At 37.3% G+C, this 27,658-nt stretch overlaps 4 protein-coding genes across 4 annotated transcripts; all 4 read right to left on the bottom strand.

Moving 5' to 3' along the window:
• Positions 1–5,648: 5,648 nt before the first annotated feature.
• LOC141811472 (uncharacterized) lies at positions 5,649–6,065 on the bottom strand. The gene has a single exon (XM_074699501.1). The coding sequence runs from the start codon at positions 6,063–6,065 to the stop codon at positions 5,649–5,651; it is 417 nt and encodes a 138-aa protein (XP_074555602.1).
• A 9,992-nt stretch (positions 6,066–16,057) lies between these two features.
• LOC141811603 (ethylene-responsive transcription factor 4-like) lies at positions 16,058–17,513 on the bottom strand. The gene is made up of 2 exons (XM_074699623.1): positions 17,136–17,513; positions 16,058–17,002 (listed from the first exon to the last, which is right to left on the bottom strand). Exon 2 carries the CDS (start codon positions 16,990–16,992, stop codon positions 16,246–16,248), a length of 747 nt encoding a protein of 248 aa, XP_074555724.1. The 5' UTR covers positions 16,993–17,002; positions 17,136–17,513; the 3' UTR covers positions 16,058–16,245.
• A 3,376-nt stretch (positions 17,514–20,889) lies between these two features.
• LOC141848686 (5'-adenylylsulfate reductase 3, chloroplastic-like) lies at positions 20,890–22,746 on the bottom strand. Its single transcript, XM_074736730.1, has 5 exons — positions 22,479–22,746; positions 22,044–22,392; positions 21,828–21,962; positions 21,442–21,753; positions 20,890–21,365 (listed from the first exon to the last, which is right to left on the bottom strand). The coding sequence occupies exons 1-5, from the start codon at positions 22,526–22,528 to the stop codon at positions 21,135–21,137; spliced, it is 1,077 nt and encodes a 358-aa protein (XP_074592831.1). The 5' UTR covers positions 22,529–22,746; the 3' UTR covers positions 20,890–21,134.
• A 957-nt stretch (positions 22,747–23,703) lies between these two features.
• On the bottom strand, positions 23,704–27,451 carry LOC141848593 (uncharacterized). Its single transcript, XM_074736642.1, has 4 exons — positions 26,950–27,451; positions 26,111–26,256; positions 25,927–26,037; positions 23,704–24,453 (listed from the first exon to the last, which is right to left on the bottom strand). Exons 1-4 carry the CDS (start codon positions 27,449–27,451, stop codon positions 23,869–23,871), a joined length of 1,344 nt encoding a protein of 447 aa, XP_074592743.1. The 3' UTR covers positions 23,704–23,868.
• Between the last annotated feature and the right edge of the window lie 207 nt (positions 27,452–27,658).

Below are 27,658 nucleotides of genomic sequence, written 5' to 3'. Positions count from 1 at the left end.
ATACCAACTCATTCTACATATGCAAGGATAAATCTTTTAATCATACATATATTTTGAACACTACTTTAACAACACCTAAAATGGAAATGACATAAGCAAATTGTGCGAGATTATTGAAGACCCTAAAACCTTTCCGAGACGAGAAGGCATCCTAAGCTGCAACGTCCGAGAGAGGAAATGATTTACTGAGCAACCGACAGAGGTCATATTATTCAATTCATGTGTCAGTGGACTCTGATAAAGTTGCCCGTGAACTGCTATATATATGTATAGGTGATGTTAGAGGAAGATAGGGCTGTTCAAATGTTAAGGTTGTCTAGAAGTTGTAGTGGTGCATTCATGTTGCACAAATTAAGTATTGAAATAGGAGTTGGGGCTACCTGTCATGCATCTCATTAATTGTATGAATTATGCTACGTTGCTAGCTACATTAATTGGCTTCTGGCAACCCTAACATTAATTAATTGTTTTGATATCCATGAAAATAACAGGTAATATTGGTTGTGACTATTTTTATTGATGTAATATATAGAGGCATCATCTCTACACGATTCTATTAAAAAATATTTTACAAGCAATTAGGAAATCAAGTGAGTGCTTCTTGTTCTATTTTAATAAGAGAAGTTTATCTTACATTGAAATATGTCATTTGACTATTTATGGAATCAGTTTTGATTTTCTTCATTAATCACTATTTACTATATTAATATTGATTATTTTTAATATTTTTAATCATAGATCCAGCTGGGAGTATATTGAATGTATGATTTATTCACGTGCAATATAACCTCTCATTAATTAAAAAGTAATTATGTAAATATTAATAATTATTTGCATAAGTAGTATTCATGTTAGGCAACTCTTTTGGGGCACATTTATCTTTCTTTACCATAAGGGTATAATAATTATTGGATTAAATATTAATCAAATGTAAATCCATGATTTAATACTCTCTAAGAATCAAAAAGTATTATTCTCTTTAATTAATTTATTTAAAATATATAATTATAATTTCATTAATTATTGAAATAGCAGTTTTGAACTATATGTTATTTTTTACATCAGTTGTACAAAGTAAGCATGAAATAACAGTTTGGGCTGTCTATCACGGTACGCCATCAGTTGCACCGATTAAACTTAATTGTTAGCTGCATTAATTGCATTAAAGATAATGCATACAATAATAATTGGACTAACCTAATTATCACATTTACTGGTGCATAATATTTTCTCAAACATTACAACTTAATTATTCTCGGCTCAGGCTCTCTCCCTATCGATCTATATTTGAGATATTCTAAAAATTATTTATTTATTTAAAAAATAATTTTAATTAATACATAGTTAATAATTGTACCATGAAATTATTTTTAATTAATTTACTTGGCAATATCATCATATTAAATATAATTAATTTTGATTCAAAATATTAAATTCAATTATTGATTGCCCTTTTAATGCATGTCATATATTCGACTATTTATTTTCATTAACTAGTCAATTTTTAACTCACCTGGCCAAGATTCATGTCTGCGTGATAATGCAGGCCAGCTGGGTGCATTAATATTTTCCCATCTAACCCTATATAAGTAAGGGTTATGATGAGTAAAAGTCCCCGGGGCAATGGTGCAACGGTAAGACATTTGGGTTGTAACCTAGGGACCCGTGGTTCGATCCCCAGCTATAACGTATTTGCAGGAATTTTCCTCCAAATGGGGAACGCAATCAAAGGATGCTGGGCATCTAGATTGACCGTCGTATGCGATTTACCCTGGTGGTCGGTGGGAAACTTCCGTGGGACCGGGCCGGCCATCCCCAGGGATTGAGTCCATGAGACTGACTGGGATTTATCATTTTTTTTATGATGAGTAAAAACACAATATAGTACAACTATAATCTTTACAACTCCTACAAGCGAGAATGAAGGTGGGCAAGAGTCGAATTTCAGCGAAGCAGAGGCAATGTCCTCCTCCGTTGTGATTAATTGTAATTTTTTGATTTACCTCCTTACAGATGATCGTGGAGCCGATCATGTGTTAATTGTAATTTTTTGATTTACCTCCTTATAGATGATCGTGGGGGACTGGCGGATTCCATCTTTTGTTGAAGAGAATGAAGATGACTATTGTTGTTTGTTTTTTTATTAATCTTGTTTTACTTTATGAACTTTGCCTTGGAAGCAAGAAGACTTACAGACAATAGCCGGTCTAAGTGATATGTAATGCTAATGTAAAATCATATTGTCATGCTCATGGTATTCTTCCATGAGAGATAAATTAGTTGCAGAATATCGTTTCATCCCTTAATATGTATTATTAAAGTAGTTAATTCTATGTAAATAGTTAGTTAATTAGTAGTGTATTTTTCTTATTATTTTTGTATGTCTAGGTCTTTTGAGAGAGGAGATAATTAAGGTTTGCATAGATATGCTTAATTATCGACTCCTTTGACCTAGCTAATCAGTTAGTGTGATTTTATTTTTATCTACGTATGCCCGTGTATTAAGTAAGGGGATGAGAATGATATTTTATAAAAGTATTTATCTATGCAATATATATGTTTATTTTAAATAATTGTTTTAATCATCAATTTTTATTAAGCATCTGTTTTAAGAATAAATAAATTAAAAAACAACTTTATTTAGGTTAAAATATCATTCATTTTACTCCTAAAATCATAAATCTCAAACATTTAAAATAAGAAACCATAATGAAAACCATACATATCAAATATGGATATTGATAAAAAAAACTAGAACCTCAATTATCTAATTGTGAAAATTACAATAAACAATTCAAATATGTAAATTGGTATGTTTCATTTCTAAAAGTTACCTATTGGGTGAGAGTAATCAATTAACAAATTAAAATTATATACATAAACAATAATTTAAGTGCATTTTATTGCATGATTTCTAAATCTAATAACATGACAATTTGCTTAAGTGATTTGTAAAAAATTTAGTGAAAGAAGAAAATTAAATTGCAATTGAACTTGATCAGACAATTAATTTAAACCTTTCCTCTAAGTAGTTTTAGCTGATCACAATGTCATCTCCAAGAGGCATCGAAGATGTTTTAGCTGATCATACAATTTGCTTATATACATTATTCGTATTATAGTGCATCCCGGCCTCTACAAATGGTTGCAAGTCCAGTTCATCAGATGTGAAGGTTTCTTTGTCGAAAACCTCCTGAACACCCATAAACGTAAAATATAACACTATCCATTAATTATTTTGATTATACAAAATGTAAAATATAATATATAATTATATTATATTATATTTCTATAAAATTATATATTAACTAATAATCCATTCCTATGTTTTGAATTCACCCATTATAATCCCAGTCAAAAATACTGTAATCATATAGAGAAAAAATGGTTGAATTGAACTTATTTAAGATTTGATTTTTTTTTATAAAAAAATATAAATTTAAATCTCTATTCCTTTATTATTTTTCCAAATTAAATATCTACGCACAATAAATTTCCTCTTTATTAAATTTTAATGAACAAATAGTAATATCATTTATCAAAGTTGAATCAATGCGCGTTTTAAATTTTGTCTTTTTTTCTAAAGTGATCACATTAAATTTTTTTTACCAATTTATGAAAATATTATTTAATTAAATAAAATAATATAGGAGGTTGTCAAATACAGGCATCATCTTATCATACACCACGTGATGATGGGCAGATGATAAAATTAACTGAGCTCGAGTTGCAGTTGATGATGTATCATATCGGTTCAACGTTGAATGTCATTTTTAGAAATGTCATTATGAAATTAGGCATGGCGGTGAAGTTAAGTGGTGTTAGATGCATTGTCGTATAGATTAATGGAACTCAAATTGCAGATGGTGATGTATAATTGAATGTCCTTTTTGAAAACTTCATCATGAGATAAGGCATGCTGATTAAGTTAGGTAGTGTCAGATGTACTATGACATCTTTTGGATAAATATGTCGATTCACGGACGACTATACGTTAAAGTCGTCCCATATGAGGAATAGATGATGGCCCATACGTTAAAGTCGTCCCATATGAGGAATAGCGAAATGGAAAAAGCTGCAGGCGCGATCACATCACCTGCCTCTGCTTGGCTTCATGAATCCATGACATGCACCCAGCAGCACATGGATGATGGCCGATTTTCAATTAATGTTGTATTGAATGAAGGTCATCTTAAATGACCGTTTCAGAAATATTTAATTTAAATTTAAATTTAAAATGTCTTCCCTTCTATATAATGGTTCGTGGTTGGAACTTCTCCTCCCATCTGATTGGAATTTATCTTCCCATCTCCTCTCAGTCAGTGTCTCCTCCAGACTCCAATCATTTACACAATGAAGATGCTTTTTATTATGCTACTGGTTGCAGTTTTCCTCTTGCTCCTCTCTCATTCGCCATTGCAAGAGATCATCTTCTACTGCAGCGTCTCTCGTGCCTCTCGTTGTTGCAACAAACAAGTTAACACTTGTTGCCATGTTTATGGTTTTAAACCATAAACAAATTAAGAGGTAATTACACATGTCATTCCTCATCCTGTTTGTTTCACTAATTATGAAGTAAAATAATCAATGTAAACTTTAGAAAGTTTACTCTAAGGACTTATGTGTTAGTAGTGTGGGTTGTTTTTTTTTTCCTTTGTTTCTTTTTCATGTTCGTGTCTTGAGTGGAGGGATGACACTGTGTAATGTTTATCTATGCAATTTGCTTTTTAAAAAATTCTTGTTCTGTGTGTTTGTTATGACGTGAAGAAAAAAAACTATTGTGGCTCCACAATCTCTGAGTACATGGCCGAGCCTCCACTAGCTTCTCCTGAGTCGATTGCAATCACCTTCCCAATCCATCCAACAACAACAAACATTTGATAAACACTTCTCTGTGCCAGAGGTACATTCATAATTGTTATCGAGGATTAACTTTTACAGTTGTTAATGAAATCTACTGCAAACGTGCAACTCAGTCTCATTCATTTTCATATATCTCGCATTTTCTTCCCTTCTGCCAACCCCCGACGCGACTAGATTCTTCAGCTTCTACGGAATTCCCATCTTACGTTTTTCCGCCTTCTCTTTCTGTCGGCCTGCCATTGGCCATTTGGTGGTGCACTGCAGAGAAGCCGCTTGAAGACCACAGCGACGGCGTCAGTGCGACGCACGCGTCCCCGTCGCGGTCGCAGTCCGCGGATCAGGCGACAAGCGTCGTCAAGACGCTCACTCGACGCAGCTAGACGTCCAAAATTTTCCAACCCCAACGCGCAATCCGCTCTCTTACACTTTCCAATTGGCAGCGAGCGAGCGAGCGCACGCAGACGGCAGCGAAACTTTCTCGCCATGCAGCTTCGAGAAGGGACAAAAGACCCGGCAGCCAACGCTGCCACAGCCGTCCAGCCCACGCTTCCAGAATTAATCGATGATCTAAAAAAACAGTGTAATTATTTCCATCGAAGAAGAAAGCAGAAGGCGATAAAGGATTCTCGATTACATTGCAGTGTCTTTGAATTAATTAAACATGATAGAAAAAAAGAGTTTTTAATTAGCATTTTACAAAATTATCTCTTCCTCTAGATGCGTTTGTTTCTGAGGAACAAGAAAAGAAAAAAAAACACAACACTTGGGAAAAGCGAGTTGTATGATCAGTCGAACTCTGGCTGAGGAAGCAGGTTGAGATCGAAATTTCGAAGGGTTTTCTTGGGCGCTGCTGGTGGAGGTAAAGGGTTGAGGCGCAGATGATCGACCACTGTGGACGACTCGGAGTCGCTCTGCGCGGCGCGATGGATTGCGGCCGGCGGTAGACCGGTGATGAATAGCGGATGACAGATGGTCACATGGCGGCGATTGAACCCCGGCTCGGATTTCTCGGATCTGAGGCCGATCGAGTCGAGCAGGAAGCAGGGGCGGCCCGCCGTCGGCATTACCGGAGCGACGGGATACGGGCGAAAGGGAAACCGCGCGGCGCCGCGGCGGCCGCGTTCGAGGAGATCTAGGTCGACCGTCGGCGGGAATCGCGAGAGGCGATTGAGTGAATGAACATTGCAACGTTGAGTTTGCATGGGAAAATATAATATGTTTATAAATGAATTATAAAAATGTTTATAATATGCTTAATGTACAGTCTTGATATTGATTTAAATTATAAAAATGCAGTAATTGTGTCGAGGGATCTATTCCTTGTAGTGGGTTTCATGTGAAGCTAATTAGAACTTTACATTTTGTTCGGCAACTAATTCTGTCACATCTACCTAGAGAGCTGACAACTTAATTTTCCTAGAGAGCTGGCAAGTTAATTTTTGAAATTATTTCCTTTGAATTTCTGAGCCTCGTTTATTCTAAATTGATGTTCATGATCTAACACATGATAGCGTGGTTTTTAAATCATAATAATTGAAATTGGTTAAGTTTCACCATTTACTGTGATTAATTGCTATCCACTTAAAAATTGTTTGTAGGTCATCCTAGATGTGATCTAGATTAGCACTGGATTCTACAATCACGATTGAACTAGCACTGGATTCTTACTTATGCATAGACCTCATTGCTTATGCATAGACCTCATTGCTTAGTGGTACAAATCACACCTGAGAAATTTCAAGGTGATACTGATGACAAATCACAAAGATCAGAGAAACAACTTCAATATTCCTAGACCCCATATGTTGGTAAGGATTAGAAAACAGAAGGATGTCATCAAATCAATCAAGAGATGGATCAGAGACTTATAAAGCTAGGCAAAATTTAAAAGGAAAAATAAATCTAGTATGGTACTAATTGTGCTTCTCCATTTTCATGATGTGGAGGTCTATAGAAGCAGCCTTGTTGGTCCTTACACAAATTGAACATATCCAGCTAGAGGATCTCTAATTGGGGATAATAACTTTTGGGAAACACTTAACATGACATTTCATTACCTTTGAGCAAGATATACAAAGAGCTTACTGGCCCTTACATAAAAGCAATACTAAGAGCAAATGAAACTGAATTAACATGTCCAGTAGATTCTAGAGTTATAAAACATCTTTGGATTTTATATGGACCTTGATTCGATTAGGAAGCTACTGGACATCAAGATTATTTATATAATAGTCATAATTTATGTTTTAAATAGAAGCACAAGAGTTTCTGGAATAACCGAACCAATAGAAGCAACTCACAGGACCTTTGTAATCATTCAATATAGATGGATGTATCCCTTTGAAGTATTTTTTCCCTCTTGATTTTGCAGATATAGATATGTCTGATCAGGCAGCAACACCAGGTGGCCAGACAGTATTGAGAGTTGTTGCCGGGTGGTAAGTATTGGTACATTTAGTACTTTTTAATTTATATTTTGTTTTATAGCATATGTCTAACATTTATATGGTTTTTAATGCAATTTTACACTAGAGGGTCATAAAGTTGCCGCATATATTTCTAGTAAGTTTCGTGAGCGAGTATGTCGTTCAGGGCATACTTGGAGGCATGTCGATCAAGCCATGCGCACATTCTACTACGACGAGTTTGTGGTAAGTCATTTTAACCACCATGAAGTTTTTTTTTGATTTCGACTATTATTTTTTTCTTGCAGAAAAAATATACTTTTGAGCCAGGACATGAACGGAAGTTTCAAGACGCCTGGAATGCTGCTGGTGGTAAATTATATAAAGATCTTCTATATAAATGCAGAACTAAGGGCACCAGACCATATTGGATCCCAGAGGACATCTGGGCTGCATGGCAAGCAGTATGGCAAGCATGGCAGGCAAATGCAGCGACAGCTCAGTCCAACAGAAACACCGAGCTAGCTGGCCCTAGCACCGGATCCACAAAACATACAGCTGGATCCCGCTCCATTGTAGAGCATACCTTGGATTAGTAAGTTTACAATTATTATATTTTTAATTAATTAGTCATGTCATTATTTTAATTTAATTGTATTTTTGAATTTTCAAGAGCACCAGTTACAGCGTCCTCCTACTTGTTAGGAAGATTTTTACAAAGACACACAAGTCCAAGGATGGAACTTTTATTGATGCTCGCTCGAAGGCCTTAGACATAAGAAAATAATTTTTTAATTCATTTCACATTACCGCCATGTAATTATTTTTTCTAATATGAAATTTTATAATAATTTAATTTTAAACAGCTGAATATTCAGCTAGAGTTGCACAGGCGTCTGCGCTTGCAGTTGAGGGAGGAGAGAGGCAAGAGCTCTCAACCGACCAGTTGAATGAGATCTACTATGATGTAGTTGGTGGGAGGAAGAAGAGCTCCACCCTCTATGGTCTAGGGTCCCAGGCGAGAGTCGTATATGATCGTGTGATGGCCCCTAGAGCCAGGGGTCGTCCCAGCGGATCAAATTCTGCGATAGAAGCCCTACAAAAAGAAAATCAAGAATTAAAGAATCGACTCGCCGTATTAGAGGGGCAGCAAGATCGACTCGTCGCTTTAGAGGCGCAGGCAGAAAGTCAAGCTCGGCTTGGGCGGCAGATGGCGGCCTGGATGGAGGCCTTCGGCCAGACGCCATCGTAGCCTATTTTTGATGCTCTGCGAGCTGAGATGCGAGGTGCAGACCCTGATATATATATTCAGGACCCTAATGCTCCTGATCAGTAGCTTGTCTGCAAGGTAAGTTAGTATTTCTATTACTTTTAATTTTTTTACGTTATTACTTGTAAGCATGCATTTTTCAAATACGTTATTCTATTACTAACCTATCTTCTTGGTTTTTTGCAGGATCTTCTATTTTGCCTTGGTTGGTTTAGATATAATTTTGATCAGTTCTTGTATTCTGACATTTGATATAGTATCATTGTATCTAGATATTTGTAATTATGTTATTGTATTTAGATTGTATCGGAGTATTTTGATATGTGTTGTATTCAGATGTTATATTAGTGTTGTGTTTTACCATTGTTGGCTTATTTGTGTATTTCTGTTATATTATGTCATGTTTTGTTGTCGTATAAACAGGGAAATTTAGAAAAATAGATTAAAAATTATATTATTAACGATGGAATTTATAATTCCGTCGTTAATAATTGAAATTTTTTTTAATTTTTTTTTAAATTTAGTGACGAAATTCTAAATTCCGTCGGCAATAAACCCTAAAATTAAATATTTTTTATTTTTTTTTTAAAAAATAGCGACGGAATCTTAAATTTCGTCGCTAATTAGAGACGAAATTTAAAATTTCGTTATTTTTTGCTGAAATTTTAAATTCCGCGATTTTTTGTGATAGAATTTTAAATTTCGTCGCTATTTTTTGCAACAGTTTAAAAAATTATCGCTAAATAATTAGCGACAGATTAAAAAAATTTCGTTACTAATTAGCGATGGAATATTAAATTTCGTCGCTAAAATGACGTCAGCAACCAAAAAATGCCGACGAGCTGTTTCCGTCGCTAATCGTTAATCTCGCTATGTGATAAATTTTTTGTAGTGTACTTGAGTGGATGGATTATGTGTTAGTAGTGTGGGTTGTTATTTTTCCTTTGTTTCTTTTTCATGTATGTGTCTTGAGTGGATGGATGAGCACTCTGTGTAATGTTTATCTATGCAATTTGCTTTTAAAAAAAATTCTTGTTCTGTGTTTGTTGTGACGTGAAGAAAAAAATTATAATTTATAATTTCAAATTTATAGTAAAATTAGAATTCTAATATTAGATCCACATATTGGCTTATAATAAAAAATGATGCGCACTTATATTTTCCAAGACGAGAGAGTTGTAGAAATTTTAGCTGCATTATAATTATTTTTACTATTAATACAAGACAAAATGATGTCTTGGATTTTGATCTGTTTTACTTGGCATTTTTTATTTACTCTGACAAAATTGCACAAAAATAACAGGGAAAAAAAAGAATAATAATAATATTTTGATCGTTAAATTAAAGCAAACCTCATTTCAACTTTTTTGATCGCTTCTTGTCTTCATCCAGCAGCTCCTTCAAGCTATCTTTCAATAACTAATTAGATCAAGAATCCAACACACACAACTGCTTCATGTCTCGAGCTATATATTAGTTTTTACTTATGAATTAAAATAGTTTTGAGCTATCCTCGTATAAATTAAACATGAAATTACAGTTTTGAATGCCTGGCACGCTACTCCATCAGTTGCATCGATTAAATTTAATTGTTAGCTTCATCAATTTTATTAATTGCACCAATGATATATCCAGATGCATCATCATCATCAATTTGACAGTAGCTATACTAATATATTATATTATAAATAATGCACGCATGCATATAATAATATTTAGACTAAGTTAATTATCACATTAAATATAATATTTTTTTAAAATATTACAACTTAATTATTCTCCATTCAAACTCTCGATCTATTTTTTGAATATTATAATATTTATTTAAAAATAATTTTAACTTATACATTATTAATAATTGTACCGTTTCTTAATAATTGTACTGCAGTCTGCGACAGTTTACCATCTTGACATCATTAATATTCACCTGAAAATCGATCTGACATACATACATAAATATGGTTATGTGTGGTTTTCTTACAAAGACTGTGGTTTATTATTATTATTTTATTAAAAGAACTGGCAGATTCGAACTCGAGCTGTATACTGACAGCTCATGTGAGAAGAATCTTATATAGAGTTGATTGTAAAATATTAATGCACTGATTCGGTTAGCTGTCTTGCATTCTCATGCGAGAGAGAATCTTATCACGTGATTTTTGTAAGAGTTAAAAATAGACTGTACTAATCGAATATATGATATTAATTAAAAGGCATAATCGTATTTAATATTTTGAATCAAAATTAATTATATTTAATATAATATTGTAAAGTGAATTAAAATAATTTAATGTTATAATTATTATGTGGAAGCTTATTCCAAGAATGTTATACTCCAAGACCTCTTTTTATATTTCAACAAAGACAGTATATCCTTTAATTGTATTATATGTAATGATAATCCACAAAATTCAAAGTTAATTTTTGTCTCACGTAGGACTTCTTTTAAGTAATAAGTTAACTAGTTGTATTGCAAATGAACTACACTCGCTAGTTGTCATCTATTTCTCAAATGTGACGATTTTAACGTAGAGTTGGCTGTGAATTGACATGTACAAAAAAATGTCAGAATGATAAGACATCCTGACACCACCTAACTTCACTGCTATGCCTATCTCGTAGTGACATTTCTAAAAATGACATTCAACATTGATTCACCACCAACTGCAACACGAGCTCGATCGATTAATTTTATCATCTGCACATCACGTGATGTATAACAGGACGATGTCCTCCTGCGTGGTTCCGTCTCTGTTCTGCCCGTCAAACTTCCTCCTCGACCCCCTCCTCTGCGCCGAGACCTCACGTTGCCACGCACCACTTTCTTTCTTTTTTGCCACACGAGCCAATTAATACTATTTATATATATTAATTGATAAAATATTAATTTATAAAAATTTATTTATTTTTTATAAGTTAATATTATTTTACATAAATAGTATTTTCATAAATTGATAAAAAAAATTTTAACACGATCACTTCAGAAAAAAATACAATTTAAAATGCGGAATATTGATTCAACTTTGATAAATGATATTACTATTTATTCATTAAAATTAAGTTAATAAAGAGTCTTTCTCTATATAATTGCAGTATGTTTGACGGGGAATTACAATGGGTGAATTCAAAACTTAACACAGGATTGGATTATTAGTTAATATATAATTTTATAGCTATATAATATAATGATATATTATATTTTACATTTTGTATCATTAAAAATAATTAATGGATAGTGTTATATTTTACATTTTATGGGTGTTCAGGAGGTTTTTGACAAAGAGACCTTCACATCCGATCACAAATTGGGGGATGCTGAATTTAACCATTTATAGAGGCCACCAAGACAAAATGGGATGTGCTTCGGGACTCACTGTAATACGAATAATGTATACAAGTAAATTGTATGATAAGCTAAAACCTCTTCCAGATGACATTGTGATCAGCTAAAACTGCTTGGAGGAAAAGTTTAAATTAGTTGTCTGATCAAGTTCAATTACAATCGGCTTGGATCAATTTCCTTCTTTCACTAAATTTTTTATAAATCACTTAAGCAAATTGACATGTTATTAGATTTAGAAATCATGCAATAAAATACACTTAAATTGTTGTTTATGTATATAATTTTAATTTATTAATTGATTACTATCATCCAATACAAATTAAACATGCCAGTTTACATATTTGAATTGTTTAATGCAGTTTTCACAACTCGATAATTGAGGTTCCAGTTTTTTTTTATCAATATCCATATTTGATATGTATGTATGGTTTTGATTTCGATTTCCTCTTTTAAATGTTTAAGATTTATGAATTTAAGAGTAAAATGAATGATATTTTAATGTAAAGAAAATAAATTATTTAAAATAAACATATATATTGCACGGATAAATATTTTTACAAAATATCATTCTCATCCCTTACTTAAGACGCATATGATCGAACATAAAAATAAAAATAAACTAACTGATTAGCTAGGCCAAAGGAGTCGATAATTAAGCATGACTATGTAAACCTTAATTCTTTCTTAACTGATTCGGTTGGTCTCCGATTGTAATTCGGCCGGAATCCGACCCGATCGCCATCGACAGTGGTCACGCCATTTTCGACCAAATTGCGATTGGATTCCGACCACTATCCGGCCGGAATCCGACGCCGGATAGAGCGTCGGTGAGCAGCGCGTCGATCGCGTCCGAGGTGGTGGGCGACAGTGGTCGGACTGCGGGCGAGGGCAGCGGCAGTGGATCGCGGGTGTCGCGCATGGGTCGAGGATTTCTCGCCGCGCAACGTAACATTTCTCTATATATATACGAAATTGTTATGCTGCGCGATGAAGAATTTGCGATCCGTGTGCTACACCCGCGACTCACCTCCGCTGTCGCCCCCCTCGCCGCGCTGTCCGGCCGCCGCCTCAGTCGCGATCGACGCGCCACTCGCCGGCGCTTAGGCCGGCATCGAATTTCGGTCGGATAGTGGTCGGAATCCGACGAATTTGGTCGGAAATAGCCGCCCCCACTGTGCTGCCACTGTCGACGACGATCGGGCCGGATTCCGGCCGAATCGCTGCAGGAGACTGATCGAGGAAGGATTGACGACCATGGCCGCGCCGTTTCCGGCCAAATCGCGGTCGTGATTCAGCTGGAATCCGACCGCGATTTGGCCGGAAACGACGCTGCCACTGCCGACCTTGTTTCCGATCGAATTCCGTCAGATTCCAGTCACTATCCGACCGGAATCCAATGGCAGACGAAGCGCCGACGAGCGACGCGTCGATCGTGCCCAAGCCGGCGGTCGGCGGTGGTCGGACAGCCCGGTGAGGGCGGTGGCGGCAGCGATGGTGGGTCGCGGATGTCGCAATTTCTATATTTCTATATATATATATATATATATATATATATATATATATATATAAAGTTAGTTAGTTAGTTAATTATAATATATAATCGATAATATACATGCATCGAGCAATAAATGACAAAATATTAAAATCTTATACTAACCGTAAGTAACACTATGAATCAAAGCAACTTACAACTGTATTAGAATAATAAATATGTTGTGGGGCCGTTAGGATGACGAATTTAATTTTTTTAGAATAAAATAATAAATATGTTTATATATTAAAATGGGTAATAAAGTAATAATGTAATTTTTGATTAACATAATTAACTTTCAATATCAAGAAAACATATGCTTGTGCAAATCAGGGACGGACCCAGAAATTAGAAATGGACCGTGTTAACTTTAGATATGGAAAGGGTGAATTAAACATCAAAATACAATGAACAAAGAAAAAATCTATTAATTTTTCTTTGATACCAAATGGTAGTCTACAAATATCTATGTAATTTTTTTAAAATTAAATTAGAGCCCAAAATAGTCCAACCTGATGTAATTTTTTAAAAATTAGATCAAAGTCCAAAATAACTTATGTTATATAATCTTCATCATCAAGAGAACAGAATGAGAGAGGCTCGAACTCTCAACCTCAGGATAACACATCGAGCTATGAGATATGCGCACTAGCCAACTACACCACTATCCCATTCAAAAATATTCAAAATAAATTAATGATAAATTATTATAAGACTCATAGGACTGGACTAGTCCAGGATAGTCCCTACTTAAATCCGTCTATGGCGCAAATACTCATTCCATTCCACAATGAGCTTAGTCTCATTAGGTGATAGGTTTCAACGTAAGATAGATAGACGTCGTTAAAGTAAAACACTTGATTGCCGAATTGTTTTTAATTAAAATATATTTTTCGATGAGATGATATCTTCTCTATCACGACAATAAAAATTGTCACAATCAATATTACCTGTTATATATGATGATAGTTAATTAATGTTAAAGTTGTCAGAACTCAGAAATCAATTAATATAGTAGCAGTAGAGCATAATTCATACAATGGACGGTAGCTCCAATTGCTATCTCAATGCCCAATTTGTGCTAACATGAATTCACCACCTACACCTCTCGAACAACTTTAACATTTAAACGCTCCTACCTTAATTCTTCTGACATCACGAGTAAATGGGATGAGATTGAGAACTTCTCTTTTTGTCTCTTGAATTCAGGCATCGATGGAAAATCGAATTGCTTGTGAATAGAATCTGACAATTTTAATGAGGGGAGGCTATGGCCCATACTTGTCACGGACCTGCCAAAGGATTTCCACCACACGAATAAGTTTAATTAGATGTAGTGCTAAGTGAATTGCACATGCTAGCTGTCATGTATTCCTCAAATGAGACGACGACCTTAAATTATTGCCGTCAGTGTATTGACATACACAGACGTGACAGAATGATAATGCATGCGAACTGACATGATGCACCACCACTTTCTGCAGCTCGATTCGGATCTTTAATGTTAAATCTTAAACCCTAAATTCTAAACCCTAAACCCTAAATCTTATCATCTGCACATCACGTGATGTATGGCAGACAGATGTCAGTATTTGAGTGCCCGCTGTCTCCGCCTCTGCCTGCCCTGCCCGTCTACCTTCCTCCTCAGACCTCAACTGCCTTCTGCGCTCCCAGCAATGCTTTATTCATGATGGGCCGAAATCTATTGGGCCAGGGCCTTTGATGGATGCTTATCGAAAACCGCTTTACATATTTCCTCCGCTGTAAAAGGAAGGGTGCGTAATATATTATTTGTATTCTTCTCGACCACCGGCTTGCTCAATAAAATCAACTGCTAAATCAATGTCCTGTCGGTTTCAATGGATTAGATTAGACTAGAGGAAGCAAAGAAAGAGGCAAATTGATATCTCCATAATTGATCCCTGATTCTTCGATGCTTGCGTAAATGATGTATTTGGATCCGATTTCATGAGTTGATCTATCTTTTTCGCGAGAAGACGATGTTTTTGCAGCAGATGCACCGAACATTCTTTTGTTATCAAATTCAGGTGGAGGGCCGTTGCACATTTGATAAACACTTCTCTGTGCCTGAGATAACTTACATAAATGTTATCGAGGATTAACTTATACAATTATTAATGAAATCTACTACAAACCATTTTCTTTCCTTCTGCCAACCCACGACGCGACTAGATTCTCCAGGTTGTACTGAATTCTGACAAATAACAGTGAGGCCATCTTACTTTTTTCCGCCTTCTCTTCCTGTCGGCCTGCGATTGGCCATGTGGTGATCCACTGCAGAGAAGCCGCTTTAAGACCACAGCGACGGCGTCAGTGCGTCACACGCGTCCCCGTCGCCGTCGCAGTCCGCGGATCAGGCGACAAGCGTCGTCAAGACGCTCCTCGACGCACCGTCCAAAATTTTCCAACCCCAACGGCAACCCGCGCTTTCCAATTGGCAGCGAGCGAGCGAGCGCAACGCAGACGGCAGCAAAACTTTCTCGCCATGCAGCTTCGAGAAGGGACAAAAGACCCGGCGGCCAACGCAGCCACAGCCGTCCAGCCCACGCTTCCAGAATTAATTGATGATCTAAAAAGACAGTGTAATTATTTCCATCGAAGAAGAAAACAGAACAGAAGGCGATAAAGGATTCTCGATTACATTGCAGTGTCTTTGAATTAATTAAACATGATAGAAAAAAAGAGTTTTTAATTAGCATTTTACAAAATTATCTCTTCCTCTAGATGCTTTTGTTTCTGAGGAACAAGAAAAGAAAAAAAACAACACTTGGGAAACGTAGTTTGAGCTACGCAGGAAAAGCGAGTTGTATGATCAGTCGAACTCTGGCTGAGGAAGCAGGTTGAGATCGAAATTTCGAAGGGTTTTCTTGGGCGCTGCTGGCGGAGGTAAAGGGTTGAGGCGCAGATCGACCACTGTGGACGACTCGGAGTCGCTCTGCGCGGCGCGATGGATTGCGGCCGGCGGTAGCCCGGTGATGAATAGCGGATGACAGAAGGTCACATGGCGGCGATTGAACCCCGGCTCGGATTTCTCGGATCTGAGGCCGATCGAGTCGAGCAGGAAGCAGGGGCGGCCCGCCGTCGGCATTACCGGAGCGACGGGATACGGGCGAAAGGGAAACCGCGCGGCGCCGCGGCGGCCGCGTTCGAGGAGATCTAGGTCGACCGTCGGCGGGAGCGGGATCGCGAGAGGCGGCGGCACCGCCGCCTCGCGCCCGCAGGACTCCACCGTGCTGCTCTGGCTGCTCGGGCTGCCTCCCGCGGCCGCGGCGACCACCGCGACGCTCTTGTTGGGGCAGGCAGCCTCGGGCCGCGGGAAGTTAGTCTTGGCCTTGGATCCCCGGTACTGGCGAGCGGCGGCGTCGTACGCCCGCGCGGCTTCCTCTGCGGTATCAAAAGTCCCCAGCCAAACCCGGCTCTTCTTCGCCGGATCTCGTATCTCCGCCGCGTACCGCCCCCACGGCCGCTTCCTCACTCCTCGGAAATGCATCTCCTTGCCTCCGCCGCCTCCGGCATGCACGCTCCCTCTACCTTCAACGGCCGCCGGCGCCACCACCATCTTCGTTCACCTTCTTTCTAAATTCTATTCCCAGCAAGAAACACATCTCAAAGTGGGTCGATTTGGAGGAGCTTATATATCAGATTACGACGAGATTTAGATGGTAATTAAGGGGAAATGAGAATAACTCGGCGCAGACGTACCCGAAGCTTCTGTCCAATGAAGCGTCGAGGAGGTTATCTGGCGGGAGGTTGTGGCGGCAATAAGCACAACTACGGCACGGCTCCCTCTCTCTCTCCCTGTTCCGTCGGTGTGACGGGCGGTCGTTAATTATTTTGACCACCCTGCGGCGGCGGACGCGAGGAGGGAACGCACCAGTTGTCGACATCGGCCGCTTACGTGCCGCACAATTTGGATCGATCGCCGCACCGAACGCACACCTTCCGCCCTCGGGCCTCGTGGAACTGCGCCCACGGTTGGCGGATGCGCAGCACGATGCGAGGCAGCGACAATCGCTGAGGACGAGATCCGTGCGGATGGAGTAGATCCAACGGTCTGAATTCAGCGCTGTTGCAGCGCACCAGCGAGCACTAAATTGTTTCAAATAGGCTTTTGTCTTCCATCGCAACAATTCGATTAAATCGATAAATCGAATCAGTTGAATTTAAAATTTTAATTTAATTATTTTAAAATTTTAATTATTAAAAAAATAATTAATTCGATTTTAAATTTTTTTATTCAATTAAATTGAATAAATCGAATTAACTAAAATAAAAAATAATTTATAAAATTTTAAATAAGTAAATGTATAAATCCTAAACTAATTGATAATTTTTTATAATATTTAAATAATTTAATTATTTTGATTAATTCAATTGAAAATCAAATTAATAAGTCTTTTTATCGATTCGACTTATTCAATTTTTATTTAAAAATTTGATTAGTTTAGTTAATTTAAAAAATTTTAATTTATTTCAATTTTAATTCATTCAATTTGATTTTAATCTAATACTTAATTATCCCTAATAAAAAAGCATAATAACACTCATGGGTAAAAAGGCTTATGTCATTTTCATTTTAACAAAAAAAATCTAGATATTATTCTGTTCTACAAAAGTGTCCATCTATTATATTCTATTTTCATAAAAAAAACTGCCATTATTCTCATCTTACAAAACCCTTGCTGTTATTTTCTTTTCATAGAAAACCAAGTAGTTATTGTGTTAAATAATTTATATACTAAATTGGAGTTAAAATTTATGAATTTACGTAATTAATTCGCATATTATTCTTTATTTAAAAAAAATGAAACCACTGGAAATCAGTTGTTGATTAGATGGAAATCCTTATTTCTGTAGCAATGCGATTTCAAAATTCAATCTTTACACCACATATATATATATATATATATATATATATATATATATAATGATCAATAAGCAGAGATCAAATTCTCATTAAAATTTACTTCACATTAAATTTCTTTGATACATATAAAAAAAAGAAAATAAAAAAGGCACCTTAATTATCTATATAGTAAAAGGAAAAAGACACCACTTTTTAAAAATTATTGTATAATACTTTTTTCTTCATAAATTGATATTCAAAATTCTCATTATATTCCATCTAAAAATTTTAGTCAAGATTACATGATATAATTTTGATTAAAGCTAGGGTGGTAAATAAGTCGAGCTGAGTCAAGTTTTATAATATTCAAGTTTGTTTGATAAGATAATCAAGTCGGACCGAGCCAAGTCTAAAATAAATTAAACTTTTGAAATGATTATTCAAGGTTAGCTTAATTTTTTTTTATGAGCTTTAGCTTGGTTTGTTTAGATATTATCGAGTTCTCAATTCAAGTTTATTTGATTGTTTAAAATTTTTACATTGTAAGATTGTTTAGTTAGTTATTGAACTTGATAATATAAATTTATTTGTTTATTTTGATACATTCTTTATTTATCTAATATATTGATAAGAGGTTGATTGATGATTATGATTCATAAATATTGTTCATGAATGTTGTTCATCAATGTTGTTCATGAATACTATTCAAGAATATTGTTTACGAACGCTGTTCACTAACGTTATTCATGAACATTAACGAGCTGAACACATATGTGTTTAAGCTTGTTTGTTTAATTTAACGAGTTTTTCAAGCTTATTTAGTTAATTAATCTCGTGTGTATTGAACGAACATAAATAAACTCTTGTCAAGTCAAATATCAAATTTATTCACAAACATTCTATTCATTTACAATCCTAATTAAAGTTGTTCTAAAATAATCATTTTTAAATTTTAAAATAAAAATACTCCAAAATTTGTGCAACTTCATTAGAAGTTATTGGAAAGTGATGTGTTTTATTGTTCTAAGGTAGTGCAGTTTTAATTAAAGGGTAAAAATCACAATGACACGTCAAATTAAGAGAAAATATCAAATAGATCTTTTTCAAAAAAAAAAAAAATAAATGGGTGCTCCATCAATAATTTTATTTTAAAAATATTCCTGGATCCCGCTGTACTCTTGTAGCAACTACTTAGTAGCTGCTACAATATATAAAAGTTATTATAACATATTTAATATGAGTTTAGGATTTAAGATTTAGTATTTTCATCATATAAAAACTACCGAATAACTATTATAATGTGTAAAAATTGAATAATAGCTAAAATATTTTTAGAGTGAGTTTAGAATTTAGAGTTAATAACTTATACAATTATTTTAAAATGATTTTAATAAAATTTAAATAATTTTGATTAAATTAATAAATAATATTTTAATAAATAATTTCTACCCGCTATAATAGGTACATATACGTTGTAAATAGATCTTCTGATAATATTGGCCCGTTTAACCCCAGCTCAAGTGGTTTAGTATTTTGAACATTTTATCATGACAGTGGAGCTGGGGTTAAACGGGCCAACGTATGGGAAGAATTTACTCTTTTCAATAGAAAACCAATTTAATTTGAAAAAAAATATTTTTTTATTTCTTTTTTAATTTTCCTTTTTTAATATTATTTTCCAATAATGTTTTTTCTAAACTTTACTTTGATAAGGATTGAGGAAGGAAAGTGATATTGTTTTTTGAAATTCAACACATTATGGTGTTGACATTTAAAAATCAACACTAGTGATGTATTTTGAAAATCAATACTATGATACTGTTCTTTAAAATTCAATACCACAGTTGATATAGATTTTTAAATTTCAATACCACAGTGGTATTGGTTGGCATTCGAAATTAGTTATCAAATGAAAAACAAGTTGATAGTTGAATGAAAAAAAAAATATTAGTATAGAGAATACTTGATAGGTATGATGATAAATATTTGATCCTTTGATGGGTAATAGAGATGAGGATGGAGCTGAATATAATAAAATCCAATGAGAAAGCCTATATGCAATCCAACTTAAATTTGATTCATTATCATCCCTATGGTCACCTTAAAATTGTCAAACGGGTCAATCTATGAATCAATTCATATGACAAGGTGAGGTGGGGCTGGACAGCCCACCAACTTAACTATTTGAAAATTTTCAACTCAATCCAAAGCAAACATATTAAAAAATAAAAAATATTAAAATTTTTAAGTTAAAGTTTAGCACCGGGCTCTCAGTGACTGCTCATGGCTTGCACGGTTGCTGGCAATTCGTGGATGGATTCATACCGTTCATTATTTTATAATGAGCAGCACTAAGGACTGAAGTGGTTGGTTAGAATCTCAATCTCAAATTTTATAATTTAATAGGTTAAATATTAATATAATTAGTTTTCACTTTTCATTAATTTAATTCTCTTCGATGACTCGATGTAAGCCAGGTCCAACTTGGATGATACGTCGAGCAATTCTGATTATAAACAAGAAACAATACTTCAAAAAGATCTCGGTGTTGGAATTTGGAAACAGAATTAGTAGTAAGAACTAAGAACTTACTGCAGAAAAGAAGGGGGTTGAAGAATGATCGACAACAATAATAAAGAAATAGATAGAAAAACCAACCTGCTATATACATACACTACTTACTAGATTCTTATTCCAAACAGATCAACACACAAAAGATCTCGCTCTAACCTTCATATCTGATTACTCCCAAAAGAGATCAGATCAGAGAGCGAATCTACAGAAGAAGTGAATACAAGGGGAACTCGACCATCCAGGCAGAGTCATGTCAAAGAAGACTTCGCCGGCGGCGAACTTCATGTAAGAGCCTTAACGAAGGAGATGAGAGAGTCGGCGTCGCGCCTCTCGGACGGGTATTTGATCGGCTTCGATGTGTTCTTGGGGAAGAACAGTATCGTCGGAAAGCTTCCCAATTGTAGTTCTTCCTGCGCAAACTGCTTCTGGTCACCATCGGCGCGGAATTTCCCGACCTTGATGCCCGTCCCGGCGAGTTTCCCGGCCAACTCCGAGTACGATGCGTCCATTGCCTGATATCGAATCGATCCTTGTTCATCTGCATGCGAATCGAAGTTCATGCCAGTCGAAAAGCTACCTAGCTCTTACCTGACAAAACCGGCACCAGGGTGCGTAGAGAACAATCAGCCATGGCTCCTGGCGCTTCTTGAGCCGCAGCAAGTTCTCGATCCCCGGCCGAGTAAGGTTGACAATGGCGGTGGTCTCGAAGATGTCTTCTCTGGTGTTGACGCCATTGACGGTGAGCCTGTTCGCGTCGGCCACGTCGTTTGTCTTGAGGTTCCTGTTGTGGAGGCCGCATTCCTTAGCGTTTGCGTCCTCCCACCACCACCTTCCTTCGCGTTCATGCTGGCCGGGGAGAACTGGCCTCGTGCAGGGTTCGCAACCGATGGAAACATACCCCTGAAGCAGGATCAAGAACGTCAATGGATCGAGAGGTTCGTAAAATGGCAGGAGATCGATCATGATAATCAAACCTGCGAGTGCAGGGAGTTCACAGGAACGTCCATGCTTCTGAGGAAATTCCACAGGTCCTTTCCGTCGACATTTGCGACTGGATTCCACTTGATCAAGCTGCCAGCGCCGTCGACGCCTTCGAAAACTGGATCTACCTGCGGGATTGGAAGGAAGGAGTTTGATTCCGTGACTAATTTGAGGAATGATTTATAGAACAGAGAGATAGAAAGATGAACCTGAACGACAGGGGTGTCGGCTCTAGTGCCGGGCGATTGATCCTTGCGCTGTCCGGTTATCCAGGCGCGGACGCCTTGCAGCATTCTTCGCAAAGGCCTCACCTTTCTCACGCTGCAGCACTCCTGGTGGCCGTCCTCGTAGAAGGAGAACAAGCCTTTGGTTCTCACGAGGGCTTGCACCTCCCTGGCGTCCGGGAACAAGTACTCGATGTGAATGCCGTAATGCTTCTCCACGGCGTCGAAGAACTTGTAGGTCTCTCGGTTCAGCCTCCCTGTGTCGAGGCTGAAAACCCTGTAAGGTCGTCCCGTTAGCTTCGCGTACTCGATCAGCGCGACGTCTTCCGCTCCGCTGTTACAATAAATCGAGCGTGCTCCTCCGATCAGAAACATCAATTTTGGGATGAGCAAAGGCCAAAGGGGGCCCTGGATTTTCACCTGAAGGCAATGGCGATATCGTTCCCGAAGATCCTGAGAGCTGAATCCATGATCTCCAGCGGCGAAGCGTTCTGGAGCTCCTTGTCCAGCTCTTCCCAATCGAGGGCTAGCCCTTTTGCCGCCCGCCGCCTCCGCCACCCCAATCGTTTCTTTTGGCCGGCTCCACGGCGCGGCACGGTCGCGCGAGAATTCGCCGGAGGCGAGAACCGCCGCTCACCGCCTGAGGCACGGTCGACGGCTTGGCGTGCCTAATTGAAGCGGCCGCTAAAATCGCCCCCCAAAATTAAAAACACAATTTTTAAGCGAGAACAAGACGAAATCTTCCATTTTGATAAAGGAACAAGACATCGTAGGTTAAGGAGAAGCCATTAGCCATACCATCGGAATCTCGAGCGAGGAAGGAATGCGAGGGGATGGAACTGGAAGTCGCCAAAGCCATTGAGACGAGGAGGAAACTGAAGAAAATCGGTGAGTATTAAAGCAGAGCGAAGGTTGCATTTTAACGCTCGCGCTGCTTTCTCGGGAGTGGAAAGCGTGCAGTAGGCCGTGTCATCGTCGCAACCCAGCGTCTCGTGTCGGTGCAATGAATCTGGACGTGATCTGGCCGGTGGCAACCAAAATGGTCCGCGTGGTCGTGATGAGGACGGTGTGACCCGTGGTGGTTGCTCTGTATCATCAACTTTTCTTTCCCCCATTAATTTCTATAATACCTAAATTTTATTTTGCCAACTTTTTCTTGCTCTTCGAATTACACAAGACATCTAAGCAAAAGTTGCGTCTACTAATTTAATGGTACACGATAATCAACTTTTTCACAATCATACATGAAAAGATAAATAAAAAAATTATAATTAACTAATACAAAACATTATCTCGACTTCATCAAATTCAACTCTTATCCACTTCAACAAATTTATTCCGTACTAATCAACTCAATTATATCTCAGAACAAAAATACTCATGCTTGATGATTTATTTGTCAAGAGCAAGTGCCACACGCTATTTTGATTAAAAAAACCACACACGCACAGAGAACCATCTAGCTATACTTTTATTTGGCATGACGAAAGCACTTAGGTAAGCCAAAACCTGGAGTTTAGAGTTTTATTTGTAGCATCATCAAGTATCTCGTCGGTGGCTTTTCCACTGAGGCGGGCCAACATTAACAGGCACAGAATTAATTACAGAGGATCAATCAGTTAGGAGACATACTTGTCATTGGTAATGCCAGCAATCATTTGCAAGTGAATGTTAAAGAGGAATTACAGGCACAAAGTTGAATAGCAAACAATTCATCCATTTTCTCCCCAAAAGATTTCTACAAAATGCTGCATCTTAGAAGCAGACTTGTTTCAGAATTTTTTTTTTCTTCAGATTCCAGTCATTTGAATCACGAGCGGCGGATCGTCAACAGCAAACCATAGTGATCGCTAGGTAGAACTGGAAGTACCAGTTGCCTGAACTCTTTTTTCACTTTCTTCATCTTGCGATAGGAAAGCCCTGGAATGGCCTCCATCCCAATCATTTCAATGCCATCCATCTTGAAGTCGGGCAGGTGGCATATGAATCTATCCAATCTCTTTTGCAAAGTTCGGTTGCCAGACAACATCTGGTTGGCCTTGGTATCGTAAGTCCAACCATTTTCTCCAGGTTTTAGCTCCGACCAAGCATCAATCCAGCCATCAGGTAGGGGAAAAGCACCATCCAGTTTGTCGTCCCAATTCATGTCACCAGCAAATATTACATTTGGTGAATCTACCAGAATGCCAGTCGCCACCTTAGCTTGGGCTACGCGTTCTTTACTGAACATTTGGTCCCAGCTTGGAGGTCCAGGACAGGGACTCTCAAGGTGGCTAGTCGCAATGATCAAACTTTGTTTCTCTCCGACTACAACCTCAGCTAAGCATAGCTCTCTTCCCATCGCTGAGTTGGAAAATGGTACACGGCTAAATTCCTTCACAGGCAATTTGCTCATCTGTAAAAATGAAGAAATAAAGGAGATTTATGTAAAAACCTGAAAATAAAGTACAGCAACAAATTAAATTAGCAAATGAAGACTGAACACTTAGAATAAAAAAAATATGAAGATACAACATAGCATGCATATGTATGTCGGACGGTGGAAATTACACAAACACACGAACAATTGAACCTAGATACCTGTCAATATTTATTTATTGCAAAAAATGAAAGAATTTAATTTTATGGCAGATGTTTCCTTTCATAAATGGGCACTTTTACTCTTAAATCCATAGAATAAAGTTTGAATTAAAGATTGTGTTATAAGTCTTTCAAACAGGTAATATTTGAGATAATAAATGAATGCGTGAAAACAAGATTGAGATGCTACCTAGAAGGGATAGAGGTACATAGGTTCGGATTTTAGGATTGAAATGTTTTCAATGTAATAGGAATATTGCAGAACTATCTAATTTTCTTGGATTAAAATGTTAATTATTAAAATGTCTCATTAAATTAAAAACATATTGTTGGGACCAGGATACCATTTTAGGAACAGTAGATCAGCTTCATGTTAATTATTTAGGTCAATTTGGATCATAAGGTCGCAAGAAATTAAGATCATATTACAATTTTGACTACCATGCATGAAACTATTCGTAGAACATAATTAGAATGCATGTGTTGTAAGATGACACTCAATGTTCAAACGTAGCAAGCTTTGGAAATGCTACCTACTGAAAAGATCTAGTCATATAAGAAAACTTTATTGTTTGAAAGTTTAGTGCACATGAAGGGAGCCATCATAGTTAAATTTTACCATCAAATTTGTAATCTAGAGAGAGTTGCAAGTCATGCGATATAACGAAACTGCACAGCTAGCATTCAGAAATGAGCATAAAGTGACATCTTTCGACAAATTCCTACCAATAGCACTAATATGGAAAAAATTGAACATAATATTAGACTACAGTAATCTCATTGCAAATAGTTGGTTGAGTTAAATCATACACTATAGATCTTATGCAACATTGAAAGAATGGTATAAGAAGGTTGGAGGTTCATCCCTAGAGTTCTCATATTTTCCCTTCTCTCCTCTACTTAAGCTTCTGTTTCGGGATGACTATAGCACATACCCTGCCTGCCCCAGATATGCAAGCCATCCTTGCCCCACTTACATTATGGCACAAGACGGCCTTAATTAGTTCCAGTCATTCAACATCAATTCCTAGCTTATTTTTCTTTATCATACTATAGTCTTTGATTGCTCTCCCCAATCTCAAATGGCTACCTAATACTTAACGTCGATGCCTTACCTTCCAGACCTCGACTTTTAACTGAATTTCAAAGCAAGCATAAACCAATTTAGATAGATGCACTTACCTAACATCATAACCACATTTCTCAGAGAATGTTAGGCAAAAAGAAAGTCTATTAATTTTTTTTATTATCATCAACACTATAAATTGTGAAAACCAATGGCTCAAACCTGCATGCAGAAATATGGCCTCTGAGCAGCCATTTGTTGTGGCAGCGAACAGCTGTAGTGCTTCCACCAGTTTGATTTTTGGAACATTGCATAAATATTTGGTGTAACCTCCTATAATATTAATATTCAGAATCCAATTTCCCGTAAAATCAAGAACTGTTAAGGATAGAAGAGATGCTCAGACCTGGAAACATATGAAATCAGGTGCATATTGTTCTATGAGATTACCAAGAGCTTCCATTCGCCCATGTAGTTCCAAATCCTCACAGAACCAGACATTGTAGCTTAATATTTTGATCATGCTCCTATTTGGGTTCACGGTGATATTTCCTGTAGTAGGAGCATTACAATTATCAGGCTCAAACAATCATACCTATTGAAAACAAAGTGATAAGAATAAAGAACTTAGTAGCAAGAGTGATGATCTGAAGACATTTGTCTCCTAGTTAAAAAAAAAGATAATATCCTGGTCCATCATTGAACACATGCTACCAAGGTAGCTTCTAACAATACACTTAGAAAACTCACTGCAAATTTTAAGGAAACCCAAGCAACTTTAAAATTTTAATTTAATCTTTAAAGTCTTCCCACACAATCTTCCCAATCTCCAAATTGCAAAATCACAAGCATCCACGAAAAAATTCACTTAGAAAGAAAACTATATTGGAAAAAAAACAAGGAGAGAAAACTATACCTCAGCATAGTCCTTGTGATATATTGGGGAAAAAAGAACTGCAAGCTTTAAAATTTTAATGATCTAATCACAAATTAGAAACCAAATACAATCATTGTGATTATCAGGTTTTTATCCATTTTATAATACTATTTTCTTTCTTCTTCTCATGAGCTAATACTTCTTATTGACTATGATTCAGAAGATATCTTCGTCCGAAACCTTCTTTCTGCTCCAACTGGAAACCTTCAATCGACTATGTGCCTACTAGACCGAAGCCGAGAACGAAAAGAAAATTTGGAAAGATAACGGCAAAAATCAAGATTTTCCAAGAAAAAATAAAAGCAAACCTAAGACAGGCGAGGATAGGGTCACGGTTTGCTGTTCCTGTTGATCTCCGCCCACCCTAGGTAGGGTCTGTGATGCAGCATCGGAGGAGATTTGGGAGACTGTGACAGAGCCAGGCGAGGCGGGGCGCTTGGTGCCGCAGCGCCGGAGGGGGCGGAAGATGCGACCGATGGCGGGATCGGCGAGCTCGCAGGGTTCGGGCTCCAACTCCGCGAGGAGAGAGGCCCTGGAAGAGGGCAAGACGGCGGGGGTTCCGCAGACCTCGCACGCGGAGGCAGCGGTCGGGTTGGAGAAGGTACAGGCACGGCACGACCATCGCGAGACATCGGAAAGAGTAGACGACGAAGATGATAACGAAGGAGAAGAGGAAGAGGCGACGGGGACGGGAGAGAGACAGACTTGGCAGGAGGAGGTGCGAGATGGAGGGTTTATGAAGGTGCAGCGGTTGCAAGCCCAAGACGAAGACGAGGAGGCCGCCATCGTCCGGCGAAGAAGAGAAAGCATACGGAAGAGAGAGAGAGAGAGAGAGACAGTGAAGAGGGCATTTGAAAATTTAAGGCTTGCATATTGGGCCACTCAATGTTTCGCTTGTGGCCCAATTAACAGATCATGTTTCATCCTCTAATACCGTACTTAGTAATGTTCTTTCAAGCTAGCAGAAGAGCTCCATAAAAAGCATCATTATGAGATATGCACCATATTTGTAAATAT

Source organism: Curcuma longa, chromosome 17, assembly GCF_044706935.1.
Source record: "Curcuma longa cultivar G26 ecotype Majalengka, Jawa Barat chromosome 17, ITB_CL_G26_1.1, whole genome shotgun sequence".
Taxonomy (NCBI): domain Eukaryota; kingdom Viridiplantae; phylum Streptophyta; class Magnoliopsida; order Zingiberales; family Zingiberaceae; genus Curcuma; species Curcuma longa.
The sequence above is the reverse complement of the archived record's forward strand: the minus strand, read 5'-3'. Positions and strand labels throughout refer to the sequence as shown.